The following is a 19,466-nucleotide window of genomic DNA, read 5'->3' as shown; positions in this document are numbered from 1 at the left end:
AAACTTAATACAGATCTGCAGCATTTACATAACTGGCTGCTAGATAACCATTTAACACTTAATATCAAGAAAACAGAATGTATGTACTTTTATTCATCTAGGAGACAGCTATCTATATCCAATCCCATCACCTTTTCTAATCAAAAACTCTCAATTGTATCCACGTATAAGTATTTGGGAGTCTCTCTTGACTCACATCTTACTTATTGTGAACATGTCCAAACTCTAATCAGAAAGTTAAATCAAAAGTTATTTGTTTATAGTAAAATTAGACCATATTTGTCTCTTTCTGTATCTAAAACATATCTTCATGTCATTATTATGTCCACTCTGTCGTATTGTTTACCTGTTTGGTCACTCACATCAAATGAAATTCTTGAACCAGTAATAAGACTCTATAATAGAGCTTACAAGATTCATAACAGGCTTCCAGGCTGGACTCACCACTGTATTGCACTATCTTTGTCTAATGCCTTGACATTTCAGAACTATAAATTAAGCCATGGGATGAACTTGTATTGTCAAATCTTAAATGGACACACCTCAACGGCACTTACTGCGCTGGTTCCAAAACTCAGCTTTAGGTTCGAGCGCACTACGAGATCTGTCTCTAATGGACTTTTGCCTGTACCGGCCTTTAGGAACTGCTATGGACAGAAATCTTTTTTTCATGTGCTTACTAAAGCCTGGACTGAGATCCCACAGCACATCAGAACTGTAACATCAATAAGTCTATTTAAAATAACATTTGCTCGCCATCTAATGGACAGTTACATTTGTGACCACTGAGGTGGCTCCATGGTCTCCCCCTAATGCTTTTTCTCTTGGTTTGTGTGTGTTTTTTGTTGTTTTGTCTTAGAGTTTGTTGTGTGTGTGGTATTTATGTTCTGCAGAGCAGGAACCTGCTGAAAAACAGTTTTTATACTGAGTCAGGCTCGATTTGTTTTTAATCTTTTCCTGCTTAAAAAAATACAAATAAATAAATAATAAATAACAGTCCACTGGGTCACATGTGCCTAATGTTGGAAATGTGCCTGGCAGTTTGAGAACCCAAGCGGTATGACTGTTACATGTGCACTCTGTTTTGGACTTGTGTTGTACTATTTCCTGCCACTAGTCTGTTCCCATAGTTACTCACCACCTCATTATCACCACCAGCTGTGTTCCATCACTCACCTTGTTATCCTATGTATATAAGCCCTGTGTTTTCAGTCATGTGTTGTCCGGTATTGTTCATGTGTAGTGTGGTTGTCTCCTCGTTCTACCTGTCTATGGATTACCTTCTTTTTGGATTTATTAAAGAGAGTTCTGCTTCTATCCTCCTCATCGTGCGTGTTAATGCTCCTAACCAGCTATTATAACAGAATACCGGACCAAAACCGAAAAATGGATTATGGAGACATGTTCGCGCTTGTGGCTCGGGAGAGCCACGATTTTTGTTTGCTCACGAAAAAGTTCATCAGTGTTGCACTCGCCTGCCCCTACGACGACAAAACCCTGAAGTCGTTGTTCTGGATCGGGGCCAACTACCATTGTCCCGTGGACCTCCCAGATACCTCCGGACTCAGCTGGATGGAATATATCATCAGGTGTCTGGAGAGTGTTCATCCCTGATCCAGAGCACAGCCAGACCCAGAGCCCATCTTCCCCACGGACCGCGCAGTACTCGTGCGAGCACGGAGAGTTACCACCGGCAGCTACAGGTCAGCCAGATCCCGAGACCCCGATGACAGAGGTGATCCGCGTCCCGGAATTGGAACTCCACCTGACGTCTGACCAGGTGTGTGAGCCCACGACATCTGCGGACGAGGGAGAAAGTACTACGTAGAGGGAGGACTGGCTGATTGACTTTAGCGATGAGTTGACTCCCACCCAAACCCGCCCGTCATGTTCATCTTTGTTACTTAACAGAGACATTACTATGGACTGTATTTTATTTACAGATTCTCTACCAACGCAGTCAACACCTTGCTCAGCCAGTCCTCCTGCAACATCACTGCTGGAGTTCATCTGCCCTGCGCTGTCTCCGGGGAACCCCTGTGACGTCGAGCCTCCAGCTGCCGACCTCGTTGCTCCATCTCGGCCCGTCGACCTGGCGGCTCCGTCCAGGCTCCGCCTATCTACGGTTCTGCCGGAGACCCTCTGACTGATGGCTCCTCCGGTCTCCCTCGTCCGGCCGGCTCCCCCTTGGTCAGTCGTCCCTCCTCTTCTGCAGTGGACTTACGGGACGTCCGTTACACTCCGTCCTTCCACCCCTTTAGCTACAAAGGGCTCCTCCTTCCCCTCAGAGTCGCCTCTGTCCTCGGTCGAGCCGACGTCACCGCAGCCCTCGGGTTCTCCAGCTCCTCCTCCGGCGATCGTCGCCTGTACATCGCCGTGGTCTCCTAGGCCAGCGACATCACGGGAGTTCGCCAGCTCTCTGTCTCGTCCTGGTTGTCATTGACTGTCACGTGATCCTTTGTGTTCTGTTCCCGCCACTCATCATTCACCATGACGCTAATTACACCCACAGCTGTTAGTTATTAGTACTGTGTATTTAAGTTCCTTCCTGTCTTCAGTCTAGGGTCCGGTATTGTTGTATGTTACATGCATTTATGCTACCTGCCTATTCCTTGAGATTTAAACTACATTATCTTCATTGAACCTGCTTTCTTCGTCTTCCCTGGTGTACAACTGTAACAGAATACCAGACCAAAACAGTTATACAGATTGTGGCGTGTTTTTGTTGAACAACACTGACATGGAAAACGTGTTTCACTTTTTTCACCGTCACAATGTACACACCCGCATTTCTGTTAATCTTCCTTGAGCATAAGGACCACTCCCTCGAGGCACATTTGGACGATTTTTTGTTCCTAGCACCAGCAACACATTTCCCCGACAGCAACCTTTGCAACTTCCTGTATGCCAGCCTCAACACTGCCACCAAAGCGCAGCTGTCCAGGGAAGGGCCTCGAGGGAGCTTCCCTGATTACATGGAGTGGGTGTGGCGTCATGTGGATCTTCGATGACCGTGGATTTCTCTGACAATGACGCCAGTCCCACTCCTACTCCAGTCTTCCCTTCGAGTCCCTTCGAGTCCCTTCGAGTCTTCGGCACTCCGGCTGCACGCATGTCGTCATCGCTTCCAGTCATCCCTATGGTGGCATTATGACTACATCACCATGGCTCCTCCTGCCTGCGCCGCCGCCATGGGGCGCAATCTTGGCTGTGGCCTGGAGGGGTATATGTCTTCTGTTCAAGGCACTTCCCTGGTCTTCACCACCATCTACACCTCCCTGGATTTCTTCATCACCTGCACCACCCTGGACTCCTGCACTTCGCCTCCTCCCGGTTAGCCGTCCGCCTCCTGAGCCACCCCCTACACCATCTTCAGCATCTCATCTTCATCTTCCCCTCTCCACGGCGCGAGGACACGCCTTTCTGGGAGGGGACGATATGTTACATGTGCACTCTGTTTTGGACTTGTTTCTGGACTTCTTTGTACTATTTCCCGCCACTAGTCTGTTCCCATAGTTACTCCTCACCTCATTATCACCACCAGCTGTGTTCCATCACTCACCTTGTTATCCTATGTATATAAGCCCTGTGTTTTCAGTCATGTGTTGTCCGGTTTCGTTCATGTGTAGTGTGGTTGTCTCCTCGTTCTATCTGTCTATGGATTACCTTCATTGTGGATTTATTAAAGAGAGTTCTGCTTCTATCCTCCTCGTTGTGCGTGTTAATTCTCCTAACCAGCTATTGTAACAATGACGTTCATATTTCTTTTTTTGTTATTGGCATATTATTTTGTATGTTTATTGCAATAACCTACATATGCTTTGTGTAATCAGGACAGAAATTGAATTTAAGTGTCATTAAAGAAATAGTTCACCTTAAAATGTCATCATTTACTCACCTTCTTGTTGATCACCTTAAAATGTCATCATTTACTCACCCTCTTGTTGATCACCTTAAAATGTCATCATTTTCTCACCCTCTTGTCGATCCAAACCTATATGACTTTCTACAAAAAAAGATATTTTGAAAATGTCTTTTTTTTTGTCCATAGCATGAAAGTAGATTGAGTCCAAATAACATTAGACTCATCAACATTCAAAACATCTTCATTGATGGAATGAAATGAGTGAGAGTAAATGATGACAGAATTTTCGTTTTTATGTGATCTCTTTAAGAACACAGTACTAGTGTTAATTCAGTTTCTAATATAAAAACACAATTTCTGAACACAGCCACAATTATTTGATATCTTATCTGCAGGTATACCCCTCTCTCTCATTATGGAGGTCATTATCAGATCAGTGTAGAGTTGCTTGATCAAGAGAAGAAAGCCATCTGTGGTTATCGTCCTTATAAAGTTTTCTTTCATCAGGGGGACAATTATCCGTGGTGTCCAGTGAGTAGAATAATACTGACAGTCCAATTATTTCACTGTAATCAAACTAATAATCAAAACTTAACTGTCCCTGTGTTTATTCTGCTTCATTTCAGATGACCCACATCTTTAAGAATTATGGATGTGGGGTTCGGTTTATCCGTTTCACTCATGGAGGAACATATGAAATACGACTCACTAACAGTAGTGTGGAGATCTGTCCAGCTGCAGAGAGGTAGTGCTTTCCAGAGTGTTTTTTTTTACATTCCTAAATTTAAAGGCGCTCTAAGCGATGTCACACATTTTTAGGCCAAAAACATTTTTTGTCACATACAGCAAACATCTCCTCACTATCCGCTAGCTGCCTGTCCCCTGAACACACTGTAAAAAAATGCGGTCTCTGTAGTCGCCACAAGCTCCAAAAACGGACACAAAAACAAACTGGTGCAGCCTGGACCACTAAACATAATAAACATGCTCCAGCCAATAACCGACAAGCAGTGTCAATACACAAGCTACTTACATTTGAAATGCGCTTCATGACTGTTTCAGGAAGCATGGAGGGGAGGAGCAGGAGGAGGATCTGTTTTGTTTGACAACACTTCGAACGTCAACAGAAAGTTACTCCACCCAGGATCGCTTAGACAGCCTTTAACAGCCACAAAAGTGAATTTTAATGAATTCTAATATGTCATTAGGAGATATAACACACATGACATTACTAAGGTCTACTGTAAATGTACAAACCCGATTCCAAAAATGTTGGGACACTGTACAAATTGTGAATAAAAACAGAATGCAATGATGTGGAGGTTTCAAATTTCAATATTTTATTCAGAATACAACATAGATGACATATCAAATGTTTAAACTGAGAAAATGTATCATTTTAAGGGAAGAATAAGTTGATTTTAAATTTCATGGCATCAACACATCTCAAAAAAGTTGGGGCAAGGCCATGTTTACCACTGTGTGGCATCCCCTCTTCTTTTTATAACAGTCTGCAAACATCTGGGGACTGAAGGAGATGCAGTATGTGGTCTGGCATTGTCATGATGGAAAATGCAAGGTCTTCCCTGAAAGAGACAACGTCTGAATGGGAGCATATGTTGTTCTAGAACTTGGATATACCTTTCAGCATTGATGGTGCCTTTCCAGATGTGTAAGCTGCCCATGCCACATGCAAGGCATGATGGATCCCAGGGGCGCCGTTGGCAGGGGGGACAGGGGGGTCAGGACCCGCGCAGTTTTGATAAGGGCTGCTTCAATTAGTCACACTATATCATCTTTTAGCTTAGGATATTTTCTTTCAAATGAGAACATTTTCACATTTCTGTGAGCTTCCGTTCGTAAATAATCAGTTGTTTTGTCGCGGATGTGAACTGGAAATGCGCTCTCGAACGGAGAAACGCACGATCTCCAAACCATCGATCAACGCGTGCTTACGTTTTAGGACAGGTCGATGGTATATAAATCATGCCCGAACGTTAGTGTCAATCAAGCCAAACCGTCCATTCAGAAACCGAGAAATTTGACACTTTAAGGTAAGGAGGCTGCTCTCTCAGGTTGACGCGCGAGCTGGCTTGACTGAAGTTTTCGTGAGGATTTATAGTTTATGGACTGTTTTGATTTCAGAAATTACATCTTGAAAGGCAAAAGCATCGATGGCATTTATAAAAGAGATATCTGAAATAGAAACAAAAGTGATATTGCCTCATCCAGTGGAGGACGCACGAGAGGAGATATGTGCGTTTAATTGGTAAGTGTATACTGTAATACTTAATTTACAATGCTTATCAGCGGCGTGCACTTTGATCGTGAAAGTGAAAGTGCCTTTTGCAGTCGCATCGCGGTGCTCCCGTGTTCCCGATGTGAACGTGAGCTCCAGTCCATTACAATTTAGAGAGGTTAAGGCCCAGGTATACTTAATTTCCTGCGTTCTGTTCAGTCTCGCGCAAGCCTTTCAGAGAAACTCCTTTGCCCATGAGTGCGTTCAACCACCCCCCCCCGGAACGCAGTTTGGTCCCCCTCACTTTGAAAATGTCTCCTGCGCCCCTGAAGGATCCATGTTCTCATTCTGTTTACGCCAAATTCTGACTCTACCATCTGAATGACTCAACAGAAATCAAGACTCATCAGACCAGGCAACATTTTTCCCGTCTTCAACTGTCCAATTTTGCTGAGCTCGTGCAAATTGTAGCCTCTTTTTCCTATTTGTAGTTGAGATGAGTGGTACCTGGTGGGGTCTTCTGCTGTTGTAGCCCATCCTCCTCAAGGTTGTGCGTGTTGTGGCTTCACAAATGCTTTGCTGAATACCTTGGTTGTAACGAGTGGTTATTTCAGTCGAAGTTGCTCTTCTATCAGCTTGAATCAGTTGGCCCATTCTCCTCTGACCTCTAGCATCAACAAGGCATTTTCGCCCACAGGACTGCCGCATACTGGATGTTTTTCCCTTTTCACACCATTCTTTGTAAACCCTAGAAATGGTTGTGCGTGAAAATCCCATTAACTGAGCAGATTGTGAAATACTCAGACCGGCCCGTCTGGCACCAACAACCATGCCACGTTCAAAATTGCTTAAATCACCTTTCTTTCCCATTCTGACATTCGGTTTGGAGTTCAGGAGATTGTCTTGTCCAGGACCACACCCCCTAAATGCATTGAAGCAACTGCCATGTGATTGGTTGATTAGATAATTGCATTAATGAGAAATTGAACAGGTGTTCCTAATAATCCTATAGGTGGGTGTATATTCTATTGTGAATAAAATATAAGTTTATGAGATTTGTAAATTATTTAGATTTGTTGAGATTTGTAAATTATATTATTTTTTTCCACAATTTGTACAGTGTCCCAACTTTTTTGGAATTGGGTTTGTATTCTGTTCCAATAAACATTGTTATATTGTTAAAACTAAGGACCTATAACTACAACCATAGACATGCACTGCTTAGAGGGTGAGCAACATTACCAAAATCTTATGTTTGTGATGTGCTGGTGGCGGAGTAAATGCTAATGACAAAGGAATGGAAATCAAAATAGTCTTTAATAACTCTAAACAGAGCACTCACTTTAATACAGACAATACTGGACAAGGCAACTGCGAAAACACAGGACTTTACACAGTAAACACAGGGGCTCTATGTAATAATGACGCCCAGTGTTCAAAATAGGTACTGCAGTTCAAATTCAAAATATTGTTTGGCCCGCCTCCTCGTTCAAAGACGCGGGTTGCCAGCTTTTACAGCATATGGTTGCCAGCAACAATAGGGAGCGCAATTGACAATGAAAGCTGAGGAGACTTAAACACTGTAAGATGAGTTGATTTATCTGTTTTAATATGCTGTGGTTCATAGAGATATTAGATGGATTCAGTGGCTTTTAGTAGATATGCACCGATTGCAATTTTCTATCAATCCCTATTTTTTGCCGATTCTGATTTTCTTTCTAAGAATTATAAATGACAACAAATACAAACAAAAACCTACTTTTCTTCAATGCAGTTTTATTTTCATTTAAAAAAAAAAAAAAAAAAAAACTAATAAAGTCAGTAATAAAATATAAACAGCTCAAATAAATGCAATAGAATAAAGAGAGCTATGAAACTAAGTTTTTTCTGGGTTAACTGAGTATTCAGTCAAAAGAAGAAAGTGATTTTCTTTGGCTTTCGTTCTTTGATTAACATGACAGACAGCAGCAGGAATATTGGACTGCTGTCCCTTTAAGAGTTTATGAACGGTGTTCAACGGACCCAATAGTAGGCTTGTTTGAGATGCGCCTAGTCTCGCCTGAAATTCAGCCGAGAGTAGGCGGCTGCAGTTAGGGGAGGAGTGAAAAAAGTGCAGGCTAGACGAACAGTTCTCTGTTCTCGTAGTGGATCAGAACCTACGAGATCAAAGGCGGATATCGCGGGATTCACACTCGTGCACTGTGTTGCTGATAAACTGGATGCAATTTAAGTTCTGTTGCTTTTATATGAAAATAAACATAATTAACAATACACCCAAAGTACTTGTTATTTATTTCCATTCGAAAGATGTGTATATCAATAATTTTTACTTTAATTATAGACATGTTTTTATATATTTTTATAAATCTGACAACAATCACATAGGCTAGCCCATAGAGAGATCGCAGTGTCAGAGACTTTTGGAATATCCACACATACTTTAATAAAATAATGGTATTAGAGTTTTAAAATCAAACATTTTAAAAGAGATCAATACATCACGGCTGTTTACCAAAAGCTTTAAGCTGTGTCGTCATCAAGTCGTTTCCCATCGTGCTTTTGGTCAGCGCAGTCGGTGGAGAGCAACTGCGCTCGACTGCAGAATCGGACGAGGCCGCCTTGCCCTCGCGAGAGGTTTTTGACACACGTCGGCATGACATCAGAGCAAGGCGGCCCACCCTCGGACACATTTCTAACCGGCATGCATCTCGCGGTGATCACCGGTGAACGGTTCTGCGTAGAAATTTGCTCATCTCAAACAAGCCTACTGTTACACACAACATGAGTTCACTTTCTTAGCTATTTAACGATTAAAAACGGACAGTGTTTATCTGTGTACTCGCCAAGATTGCCTGTGCCGCTGATTTAGATATACTTTTGTATGTATTTGACAGTTTAAACTCAGTAAGCCACTCATTTAGGTACTTGTGACTGTTTGACTTCTGTCTCTGTTCGTGGCTCGTCCGCTCCACCGCTCAGTGGTGCGCGCGCTTTTGGTGTGAGCGCGATACCTGCTGTGGGAATGGCTAAAATTATGCGCAATACAAGCACTACTTACCGGAGCAAATGAGACGAAGGAGAGAGAGGAGGCGCCCGCGCGGGTGTGTGTCCCTTCACCGTGACAGAAAAGAGACCAGGAACGCGCAGCTGACGTTATTGCCTGATTCTCTGACCCAGTTCGTTTGCTGGTTTCCGTGGTTGTAATACGCTGTGTTTTTCGCCAACTGGCAACCTGTGATGTCGAAATACTATTGGATAAACTGCAGCACGAGGTTTCGCACAGACCAAAACAAAGACAGACATTACAATACGGAACGCACATTTTCAAAGTAGAATGTCTGGCTGTAGCATTGTTTTTCTGAGAAACAAGTAGGTGAACTAGGCATGTTTCCTAAATATCTGAAAACATATTGGGGTATTTTTATGCTTTATTAAAGTAAAATTCTTACATATAGCCCCTGTAACGAAATGTAGCGGTTATTAATCAATTTATGGATGAAATATGAATATAATAATTCATAAGGTTATGAATAAATTATGATTCATATATCGACCCAATGGGGAATTAAACATATATTGTGAATCAATTACAACGAATTATAATCAATTACATATATGATTAGTTCTGGTTTAATAATTATTTAGAGAAACTGCTCGTTTGTCCAGCAAACTAAGTCCCTCACAGAATATTATAAACGGAGTTATTCTCTGGCCATGAAAATAACTAAAGCATAAAGCGATCGAAAAAACGTTAAAGTGACTTGGGTTTTCCGCTGAAAGAACAAACAGAACAATCGAGCATGAATAACGTTTTAATATATGCAAACTACGAATACAGAGGTTATACATCTAAATATATATACAAGAAAATACACACCTATGTACAAGAATAGAATTAGATAAGGAAAGAGAGAGAAGGCAAGTAGCAAACTCACAACCAGTCCTAAGCCAGCACGGAAATCAGTTTCATCATCTAAGATTGAGAAACGGCAGTATACTTGCATTGGTTGCGTGTGTCGAATTTCAGGTTAGCGCTGGTGCAGTTCGTTGGCTTCCTCCGTTCAGCGGGAAGGTTTGAACTGAGGACGAGAGTGAGTTTCGCTGGAAGATGGCGATCCCGAAGCTGAGCGCGGTGGCAGCGCGTGGTCACCGGAGAGGTCCGGGAAAAACGTGCACGAGATGCTCGTGAGACAATCGGGAGAGAACACACAAGAAATTGTGCGTCCTTGCTTTTATGACAGATAAGCCGACACACCTCCTTGAGGTGGGGTAGCCAATAACATGGGTGCAAAGTTGGCGGGAAAGCTTTTCCTTTGTTTGGCCTCACGACTTAATCTGCATGATTTATGACTCTCAGATCAGATCTCCGAATGGAGTGCGTTCTTCACAGTATCATTAAACACATAGAAAAATGCATTTATCAGCGGTGTGACATATCTCAGTGAATAGCTCGTGTCCGGAGCTTTACGGAGAGACCAAACTCGATAGGTCAGAAAGGCATAGGAGAGAAGTTATGGTTTACAGACAAAATTATATCGTTAAAATGCACACTAGCACAAATACACTCATTTAAACACTAGGAAACATGCATAGGCCCTAAAAATATATGAAATATATATTTCAGCATAGTGGTAGTTTACAAATACAGTTGAAAATGTATGATTGTGTGTTTCTGTGTCTGTCTGTGTGTGTGTTTTTGTGTGTCCCTGTGTGTGTGGGGTGTTGGAATGTGGATCTGGTCAGTCTCTGGGGGGGTTTTACAACCCAGTCCAGCATGCTAAAAGCATTCTGAACATTCCAAAGTTTATTGATTATCCTGATACGTGTGCATACGCTACAGATTCCCCCTTTCGGCCAACGAAGTTCCTGTGCGGACTTCGTTGGACGGTAACCAAGTTCGATGGCACATGGATCCGGATGGTCACGCAGCAGGTGGTTCCTACTGGTCCTTGAGGGAGAGCAGATAAGCACCTGTCCATGGATTCTTGCATCCCTTTGATCCCTTGGGATAGGATGAAGGCCAGGCCCAGGGCGAGTGAGTACTTGATGGCCATGGAGAGGCAACGGATTGTGTTGGCAGCAGTCCAAGCTCGGGCTCTAGGTGAGCTGGTCAGGACAGGCAGTCGTGAGAGTGCTTGGAGGGCTGCATCAGTGGGAGTACTGTCACTTAGCTGGGACCCCCCTTTGTCAATCCTCAGTTCCATTCCTGGATCTAAGATGTGATGGTGATCCCTGGGGGAAGATGGGATTTCCAGTTCTGACTGGTCCTCTTTGCTTGAGAGACAGTGCACTGCCAGATGGCTGTGATAAAGGATGGAACTCAGGGGTACCTGGATCCTCTTACTTGGATTGGGCAGCCTGAGATGAGTGGCGGTGTTGTGCTGATTGTAGATTACGATGGCAGCATGAGTGGGGGTGTGGATGAGCAGTCGATCACCCACAGTCTCGGCTTGTGTTCCGATAACTGGGGTGCGAGGCTTGGCCGGGCAGCGTGTGTCGCTGGTCATGGGCTGCAACCGGCCCATTCCTTCAGTGTGGTTTCTGAGGAAGAGCTGGTTTGGGCAGAAGTACTGAAAGTCTTTGGTGAAACTACACCTGCGAAAGTGGGGAGCCGGGCACAGCCGTGGGTTGCTCTTGTGGTAGGCTACCGCAACTGAGGTGTGTTTCTTGGCATGGGTGTTACGTTGCCGCCACCTGACATTGACCGTGTCTTTGGGTCTGCCAGTAGCAAAGTCCAGCACAGTTTGTGTAGGATACTGAGGAATCCTATTCATAGCCACTCTGTCCATAGAGAAGCTAATTTCTCGCAGCAGGTCTGTCAACAGAGCTATAACCAGCTGATTTTGGGCAAAGTCATTCTGGAGGACTGTAAACAGTTGCTTCCTTGAGTTCGCAGTTTGGATCAGCAGGAAACTGTGAGTGCGGAGAACCACCGCAATACCTTTCCAGGATTTGCAGGTGGTTTGCAGGGTTAGGCTCTGTGTTGCGAGTTGCTTTCTCAGTTGTAGGCGGAGCTTGTTGTGATGCTGATGAGGGGAGCAGGCTGTGATGAGACTCAAGTCTCCTGGTTGGTACAGATGCAACGGCAGTGGCACCTGCCGTGCCATCAGTAGTTCTGTGGGGAACACCTGAGTTGACTCCTGTACGGTGTCTGTGATGGCCATGAGCATCAGAGGAGGTTTTACCGTCCAGTCTTTCTGGTCGACTGACCGTGGAAATGTGATTCCTCGGTTTTGCAGTGAAGCTCGGTGCTTTGCGTTTGCAGTCTGGACATGACGGTAAACTTGACATCCTCTGGCGTGCTCTGCCACATCTTGCTGCATGCTGGGCCAGTGCGCCACTTGTTGTAATGTCTCGTCCGTAGTTCTGGTGCCATGGTGTTTGGCACATGGTGTGTCGTGGGTGTATATCAGTTCACCCCCCTTTTGGCCCTGTGGCAGTACAAGCTTTGGCGCTGTGAAGACATCAGGGACATACTTTAGAAAGTTTATTCCCACACGCAGCATGTGGTCGGTCTCGTGCAGTCGTTTGTTGCTAGGGGCCGCCGTGGGACCAGATGCCGGGAACGGGAGGTTGGAGGGGTCTGAGTGGTGGTACAAAACATTTCGAATGGAAATGTTGGAAAGTTTGGTTGTCAGTGGCAGTGGCAGTAAGGTGGGAAATGTTGCAGGAACAGTCCGCTGGCTGCGGGTTGTTGTTGCCACACTAAGGGTGGGTGAATGGGGTGGGTGTGACCATAGCTTGTTATGCAGTGTGCCAGTCTTGGCAAGGGCATTAGTTTGGTCGTTCACACCTTTGTCACGCCCTGGTTGCTTCAAGCATCTTTTCACTTTTTCCCAGTAAACGATCATGTCGTGTGCTTCGGTGAGGTGATCACGTGTCTGGAACATGTGTTGATGTTTCACCTGCTTGTTGCATTCAGTCTTGAAACCAGTTTGTTTCCAGCCCAGAAGATGGCATGTGAAACAAGGTCTGGCAAAGTGTGAGTCTGTGCACATGAGTTCCCTGATGTTATGAGCTGAGGAGACGTGAAGGGTTTTGAGGGTAGCTGCTGCTTCACCATATTGACATGACTGGGGACCCCACCTGCTGTTCTGTGGTTGGCAGGGTTGGTTTCTTAACCATCGTACCCCTGCATTTGCCTGTGGGATGCCCTCATGGTTGTAGGAACATCCATCGACGTAGGCCGTGGGCATTCCTTGGCACGCATTCTCTTTGAGGTATCTGTGACAGGCTGGTCGCTGTTGTTGGGGTACCAGTATCTGAAGTGTCAACGCTGGTGTGCTGTTATAGCAGTTTTGACAGGCAGCTGAATCTCCGCTCCGTGCAGACTTGTGCTTTCTGGCACGTTGTGGCAGTGGCACCTGCTGGTTCAGCCTCCTGAAGTCGCTGGTGGGTCGCCACTTGCTGTCTGGTTTGACAATGGACCAGGTAGGGGCTGAATAGGTGCTGTTGCATGGGCAGATAACACCTTTTCCTTCTGTTGAATGAACAACCTCCTGTACTGGTTCATGTGGGGCGATGTGACCATTGTACTGCCTGATTAAGGTGGGAGGAGCATTTGGGTGTGTTGCACTATGCACTGTGTGAAGTTTAGTGAGACCACAGCATAAAAGGTCTTTGTCAAATGTCACTTTGAGTTTGTGCAAGACGTTTCTGAGTTTTTGACAGTCTGCATCATTCTTTAGCGCACTTGCATCTTTCTGGATCTGTTGGCCTTTAGGCTCAAACCTTGGGAAGGGCTCCTCTGTTGTAGTGTAAGCTGTCAGGTTGGCTGTCCGAGGTGCAGCGCTTTCCTGAGTTTCACAGGCAGGCTGGTTAGCGACTGTGGGTACTGCAAGGTGTTTGTCCTCCATCAGCTCCGTTCTGTGCACCTGTTCTGTGGGTACCAGTTTGATGGAAGTGATGGAGATGCTCTTGAAGGATGCTGTGAAACTTGTGTTGCTTAAGCTTCCTTCTGGGACCATGGCAGCTGGTATTAAGTTAATGACTGTTAACTTGCGTTCAAAGTCATAGGGGCCGTGGTCCATTATCCATTCTAGATGGTGGGCTTTGGGAATGCTGATGTCTGTGACCATGCATTCGTTGAGCCAGCTGTGAACTACGTAGGGTGACACTTCAGTTAGCGGTGTGGCTTTTAGAGCAAGTCCAAGTTCCACGCCTTCAGGTGACAGTGTGAAGGAGCCCAGCATGTGGCTTAGGGTTTGACCACATTGCCTGTTGAGCCAACCAGCACCCCCTTTGGTGTAAGGTGGTACTACCGTTTCCTGTGTGTGGAGCCAAACAGCACCCCCTTTGGTGTAAGGTGGTACTACCGTTTCCTGTGTGTGGAGCCAAACAGCACCCCCTTTGGTGTAAGGTGGTACTACAGGTTCCTGTATGTTGATCCGGATGCAGACCTGTTGGATAGTCTGGCCTGACAGGAAGTTGGCAGTATTGACAGGAACAACAGGAAGCTGTACAGTCATCGGGGCCCACAACAACTCATTTGCACTGTCTGTATGAGCATTAGAGTGCATCAGGAGGTCTGGAAGGACCAAGAAGTGATGGGTTAAATGCCGGTTGTTCCATTTGAAGTTCAAAACGCAGATGTCCTTGACAGTCATCATGGTTGGCAGACGAAAGTCCAGTGGAAAGTGTGTTTGCTTGTTGACAAATGGGAGGTCCGGTGTTCCTTCACTGAGAGCACTTAACAGCGTGTGGCTGAAGGCTGAGTTGTCTGCCCACAGTGTGAGAATAATGTCTGTTGTAGTTACATCATTCAGCTGTGAGTCTGTCGTGACCTTGGAGCAGAGAGAGTTACAGTCTATGGTGAGTTGAAGTACGCCGGGTGGCGAACTTGAACTGTGTTCTGAGCCGGGGTTCCCGCGGTTAGCTGGGAGATTTCCCGCGACCTCTGTGACCTGACCGTCTGGCTCAGGTGGTCTGGGTGACTGGGAAGGCAGAAGTTCACACACTTGAGCCCAGATTTTCAGCGGTCTGGCGTTCAATAAGGGCTCAAAACAGTCTAGCAGGTCTTTGTGAGTGGAACAGAGAAACGTGTCCATTTGCGCTACGCACACAGGAGGTACCAGGCTCACTCGACCAATGGTGTGGTGCGTGGGAGCTGTGTGTTCAAGGTGGACCTCATTTGGACTGTGCGACTGCACATTCAGCTCACATCTTTGTGACTTGAGAATCTGATTTTGTCTTTCAGCTTCATTTCTCAGTCTTTCAAAAAGGTAAGGACAGGTTTCTGGACAGTGATCGGAGTCTGGGTAACTGGTTGGAATTTCTACAGTCTTTTTAGACGCAGTTCTCTGCTTGGCTTGAGCTTCGTCGACCAAGTCTCGTGGCTGCTGAATAGACATGCTGCTTGAGCAGGCCAAGGCTGCCAGATGATCACTCACTGCAGGGTGCAGCTCTCGGAGAAGCAGAGGGTTGAAGATGAAATCTTCCTCCGTTGCTGGCTGGTTACGTGCTCCGTAGTACCCTCTTTGCATTCGACTGTAGAAAGTGTATGGGTTATTCAGTCTGCCCCGTTTTAGGTCCATGGCAGCAGGGAGCCCTTGATCTGATGCAGGGTCAGAAAGCTTTTGGATCAGAACCTGTCGCAGGTGCTGGCAGTTGGATGTGACAGCTGCTGGCGAAGGTTCTTGGCCGTTGGACGTTTTGGGCAGTGGACTTTTAACCCCATTTGGAATTAGGGCTTCTTGACTGGTTAGGGGAAACTCGGTGATGTGTGTTTCCCCTCCCATGCCACTTTTCAGTACTCTGTAACCAGTGTCAAGTTCATTCACATAGTCTCTTTGTTGTTTCGGAGCCATAACTCCTTTCTGGGCCTGTTTGAGATGATTTTCACAGGTCAGGGCTTTAGTGTGTCTGTCTTTCAGCGTAGTCTCTGCTTTGGCTAGGGGAGCTTCGCTGTGTTGGAGTTTTCCAGTCAGTTTTCTACGCTCCACCTCCAGGTGGAGCTCTGCAAGGGCTTTTTGAAGTCTTTGCAGCTCCTCCTGCAGCTCGGGTTTGGATTCGTCCGCTGTCCAACGCTGGTTCTGGGTCTCGACAAGTCGCTGATCGTGGTGACGATGAATCTGGGCCTGATTCCTCCGGGCGTCCTCCGCCTGGAGCTTGAGGTTGTGGGCGATGGCTCGGATGACTCTCGCCCACTCTTTGTAACTCGGCATTGGATCGTGGGCCATTAGTCGATTCAGGTTGTCGTCCAGCTGCTCGTTGCTTAGGTGCTGGGGATCCACAGCGTCGTTGGGCAGGATCGTGCTGGTCAGGGAGCCCAACCCGGTCTTGAGTCCGTCCCCATGGGTGCTGGGGCTGGCTGCTCTGAACACGTTAGCTTGCTGTTGGCGAGAGAAAGACAGCACAAACAGAACCAATGCAAGCACGCGCAGGGCTAACGACTTATAATAATGCATGATTATATAATTCTTTGGTTTGGTTCCAGTTAACTGGTGCAGACAGTTAGTGGAATGTAGGCTAGACACTTAATTGTCGATAGCCAAAAGGACCACGCGGGTCAATTTGTGTGGGTGAGTGCCGGATTTGAATAAAGATTTTGACAGGCGGTAGCCCTAAGAGTCCTTTGATGACTCTCGCTGCTCGGTCGTCTATCTATTACTCAGTTTTCCGTGATGGCTCTCACAGGCTCTGCTTTTACATGAACTGAAAGAGACAAACACAGTAGAGAAGCAAAACAGAACAGGGTGGATGCAATTAAATGAGAAATATAGCAGTAAACAAATAGAAAGGAATAAAAATAGAATCGCAATAAACTAAAACAGAAGGGCTAGAGGGGAGAAGTGAAACTTAAACTTCCTATTCCAGCTGGGTTTATGACGGTGTCAGGCGAGTGCACGGTTGCGTCATAAAACCTAGAGGGATGGTATGGATCGAGAGCCTAAGGGTTGGCCCGCACCTGAGTAATTGAAGAATATGTAATATTCTGTGGCTTTCAATTAGGTGAAATGACTGTATGTCACTAATTTAGGCCTGGGTGAATTGTGGGTGCTCAGATAAGAACTCAATGGCAGGCAACCTTTCCTCGACGTTCAAACACTCTACTGCGGTGTCCGTGGCCACCTGTCCCCTTTGTACCACGGTGCAACCTCTCAAACAGGGAACACCAGTACAATTGCGCACTTCGGTAAGGTATTTGCGCCAACGGCCCGAGTGACCAGTCAAGATTGAGTTTTCCCTGAACTCAGAGTCTGTCCCCTTTACGGGCAGTTACTCCAAACGGGCGGTTCTGTCGTGCAGAAGCCTGAGCAGGGAAATTAAACAAAATTGCCGCTTGTTGTCAACCCGGGTCTCGTTGCCTTCCTGTACCTGATACACAACTCGCTGATGTCCTTGCGTGTTGCCCGTGATACGAGGTCAGAATGTCCACGATTCACACACGGTTAGTGTAAGAAGCGCCAGGCCAGGTAGCTCCACTCACTGGAACTCACTGGAGCAACCGTCAGCTCACCCCAGGGCGCTAAAAGGCCTTATCTGCAAGTGCACAAACAATCAGGTAAACACGACTTAATTGTAAATTTAAAACTCAATTTAAATCTTGTTTAAATAGAATTTAACTAATTAAGTGTGTAGGATAAAAGAGTAGGGGTCTAAAATGAACTAGCTAGAAGCAGAACAAAAGTAAAAATAACAGAAAACAAAAACAAATCAGATGCACTTGATTCAAATTTGAATTAAACTCTGTTCAATTCAATTTAAATGAGTGCATAGAATAACAGGATGGGAAAAAGCGAAAAGAGGATAATTCAGAGGCACTTGATTCAAATTTGAATTAAACTTGTTCAATTAAATTTAAATGAGTGCATAGAATAACAGAATGGGAGAAAGAAAAGAGAAAGCCTTCCCTATTTGCAGATTTTTCCTAAAGAGAATTGCTTGTTGATAGCAAAATGCCAACTGATTGACACTACTTAATTTTAAAATTGAATTAAATGTTATTTAATTAAATTCAAAAATAAGTGTATGAAATAAGGGAGGCTTGGGTGTGCGTGAATATTATTGCCAGCCAATAACACACAGGACCCAGAACTAAGAGTGAATAAAATAAAACATTAAGTAATAAAAGGGAATGAATTTCCAAAGTAAAACTAAAGAAATAACTTGAGAGAGAGAAAAGACAAAAAGGGAATGGATGAAATAACACAAAGTAGAATAAAAATAAAATAAATAAACTGAAATAAAATAGAGTAGATCTGTGAATACAGGAAAAAGAATACAAGGGAAAAGAGAATTGACTTATCTGGTAGTGTCCACCAGGGGCCGCACTCTCAGAAAGTGAATTCCCTTGTTGGAAGGGAAACAATTTAAATTAAAAGTTTAAACGTGTTTAAATTAAATTTAAATCAGTAAACCACATTCCAACAATGATCGGAAAGCATAACCACCAAAAGCAAATTACTTTTACAACTCCCCGCAGTATAGAGAAGCAAAAGATAACTTGGAGATAATTTCAGTTCAAAGTATGGAGCGGCTTTAACTCAGAACGTCCACGCGGTGGCGTCACTGAGTCCACACAACCAATAAGTAGGGAGGGGTGGCACACCTGAGCAGACTGCCCTCTGGCGTCTGGTCAGAGTTACTGCATCCCCTTTCTTTAATTCGTGATACAAAAACGAGCGCGCTTGTGGGTTTCTGACCCTTACGCTGTTTTAACTGCACGGTCACGATTACAACTATAGAACCTCAGCGGATTCTTTCATAAATATATGTGTACCGTTTTACTCACGGGTACACAACTCTGGGAATCAGTCCCTTTGGTGCAAACTTTAATGCACGCGAATATGTAACTTTTGCGGGATTGCTTCGCCGCTGTTACTAATCAACATTGGATCAGAATGCTGATACGAGCTCCAAATTATTACACATCAATCGATAAACCAGACGGACTGCTTTTCCGATTAGATCTGTAACGGGGATCACGTGGTTTTGGGTAGCTAGTCCAAACGACGTAACCCAGGAGCAAACCGGCTATTGTGAATTTTTGGACGACACAAGAAATTCAGATTCAATAGCGGGTAAATATAATGAGGCCTCGAAAGAGTGATCGCAGGAATCTCGCCACGACCCTCTAAACTCGCTGAACACGATTCAATTCGTTTATTCAAGCGGAAATTAATATTCAAAACTGTAACTTACTGCAAAGATTGTCGTCCTTCACAGATACGAGCTTGAGATATCAATGGACTGCAGTGTATTTCACGGTCAACCAAGGCTAGGCCTGCAGTGTTTTTAGACACAAACAGCAGCTTGTTAACGGTGCGTAGAGAGGACTCGTGCGTCTTCTCACTGAATAAAGCGCGCATGTAAGTTAAATCATACAAAATTATTCTACATTGCTCTTTTACCGAAAACCAA

General features: G+C 45.0%; 1 protein-coding gene across 1 annotated transcript in view; it reads left to right on the top strand.

Moving 5' to 3' along the window:
* The window catches only part of LOC137008797 (uncharacterized), a 41,856-nt gene that overhangs the window by 13,243 nt on the left and 9,147 nt on the right, over nucleotides 1–19,466 (top strand). The window contains exons 8-9 of the mRNA XM_067370512.1: nucleotides 4,261–4,396; nucleotides 4,492–4,610. Of these exons, the coding sequence (XP_067226613.1) occupies nucleotides 4,261–4,396; nucleotides 4,492–4,610 (255 nt within the window). The remainder of the gene's footprint in view (nucleotides 1–4,260; nucleotides 4,397–4,491; nucleotides 4,611–19,466) is intronic.

Source organism: Chanodichthys erythropterus, chromosome 20 (genome assembly GCF_024489055.1).
Source record: "Chanodichthys erythropterus isolate Z2021 chromosome 20, ASM2448905v1, whole genome shotgun sequence".
NCBI classification, from domain to species: domain Eukaryota; kingdom Metazoa; phylum Chordata; class Actinopteri; order Cypriniformes; family Xenocyprididae; genus Chanodichthys; species Chanodichthys erythropterus.
Note: the sequence above shows the minus strand (reverse complement) of the source record. Positions and strands in the feature narration are given on the sequence as shown.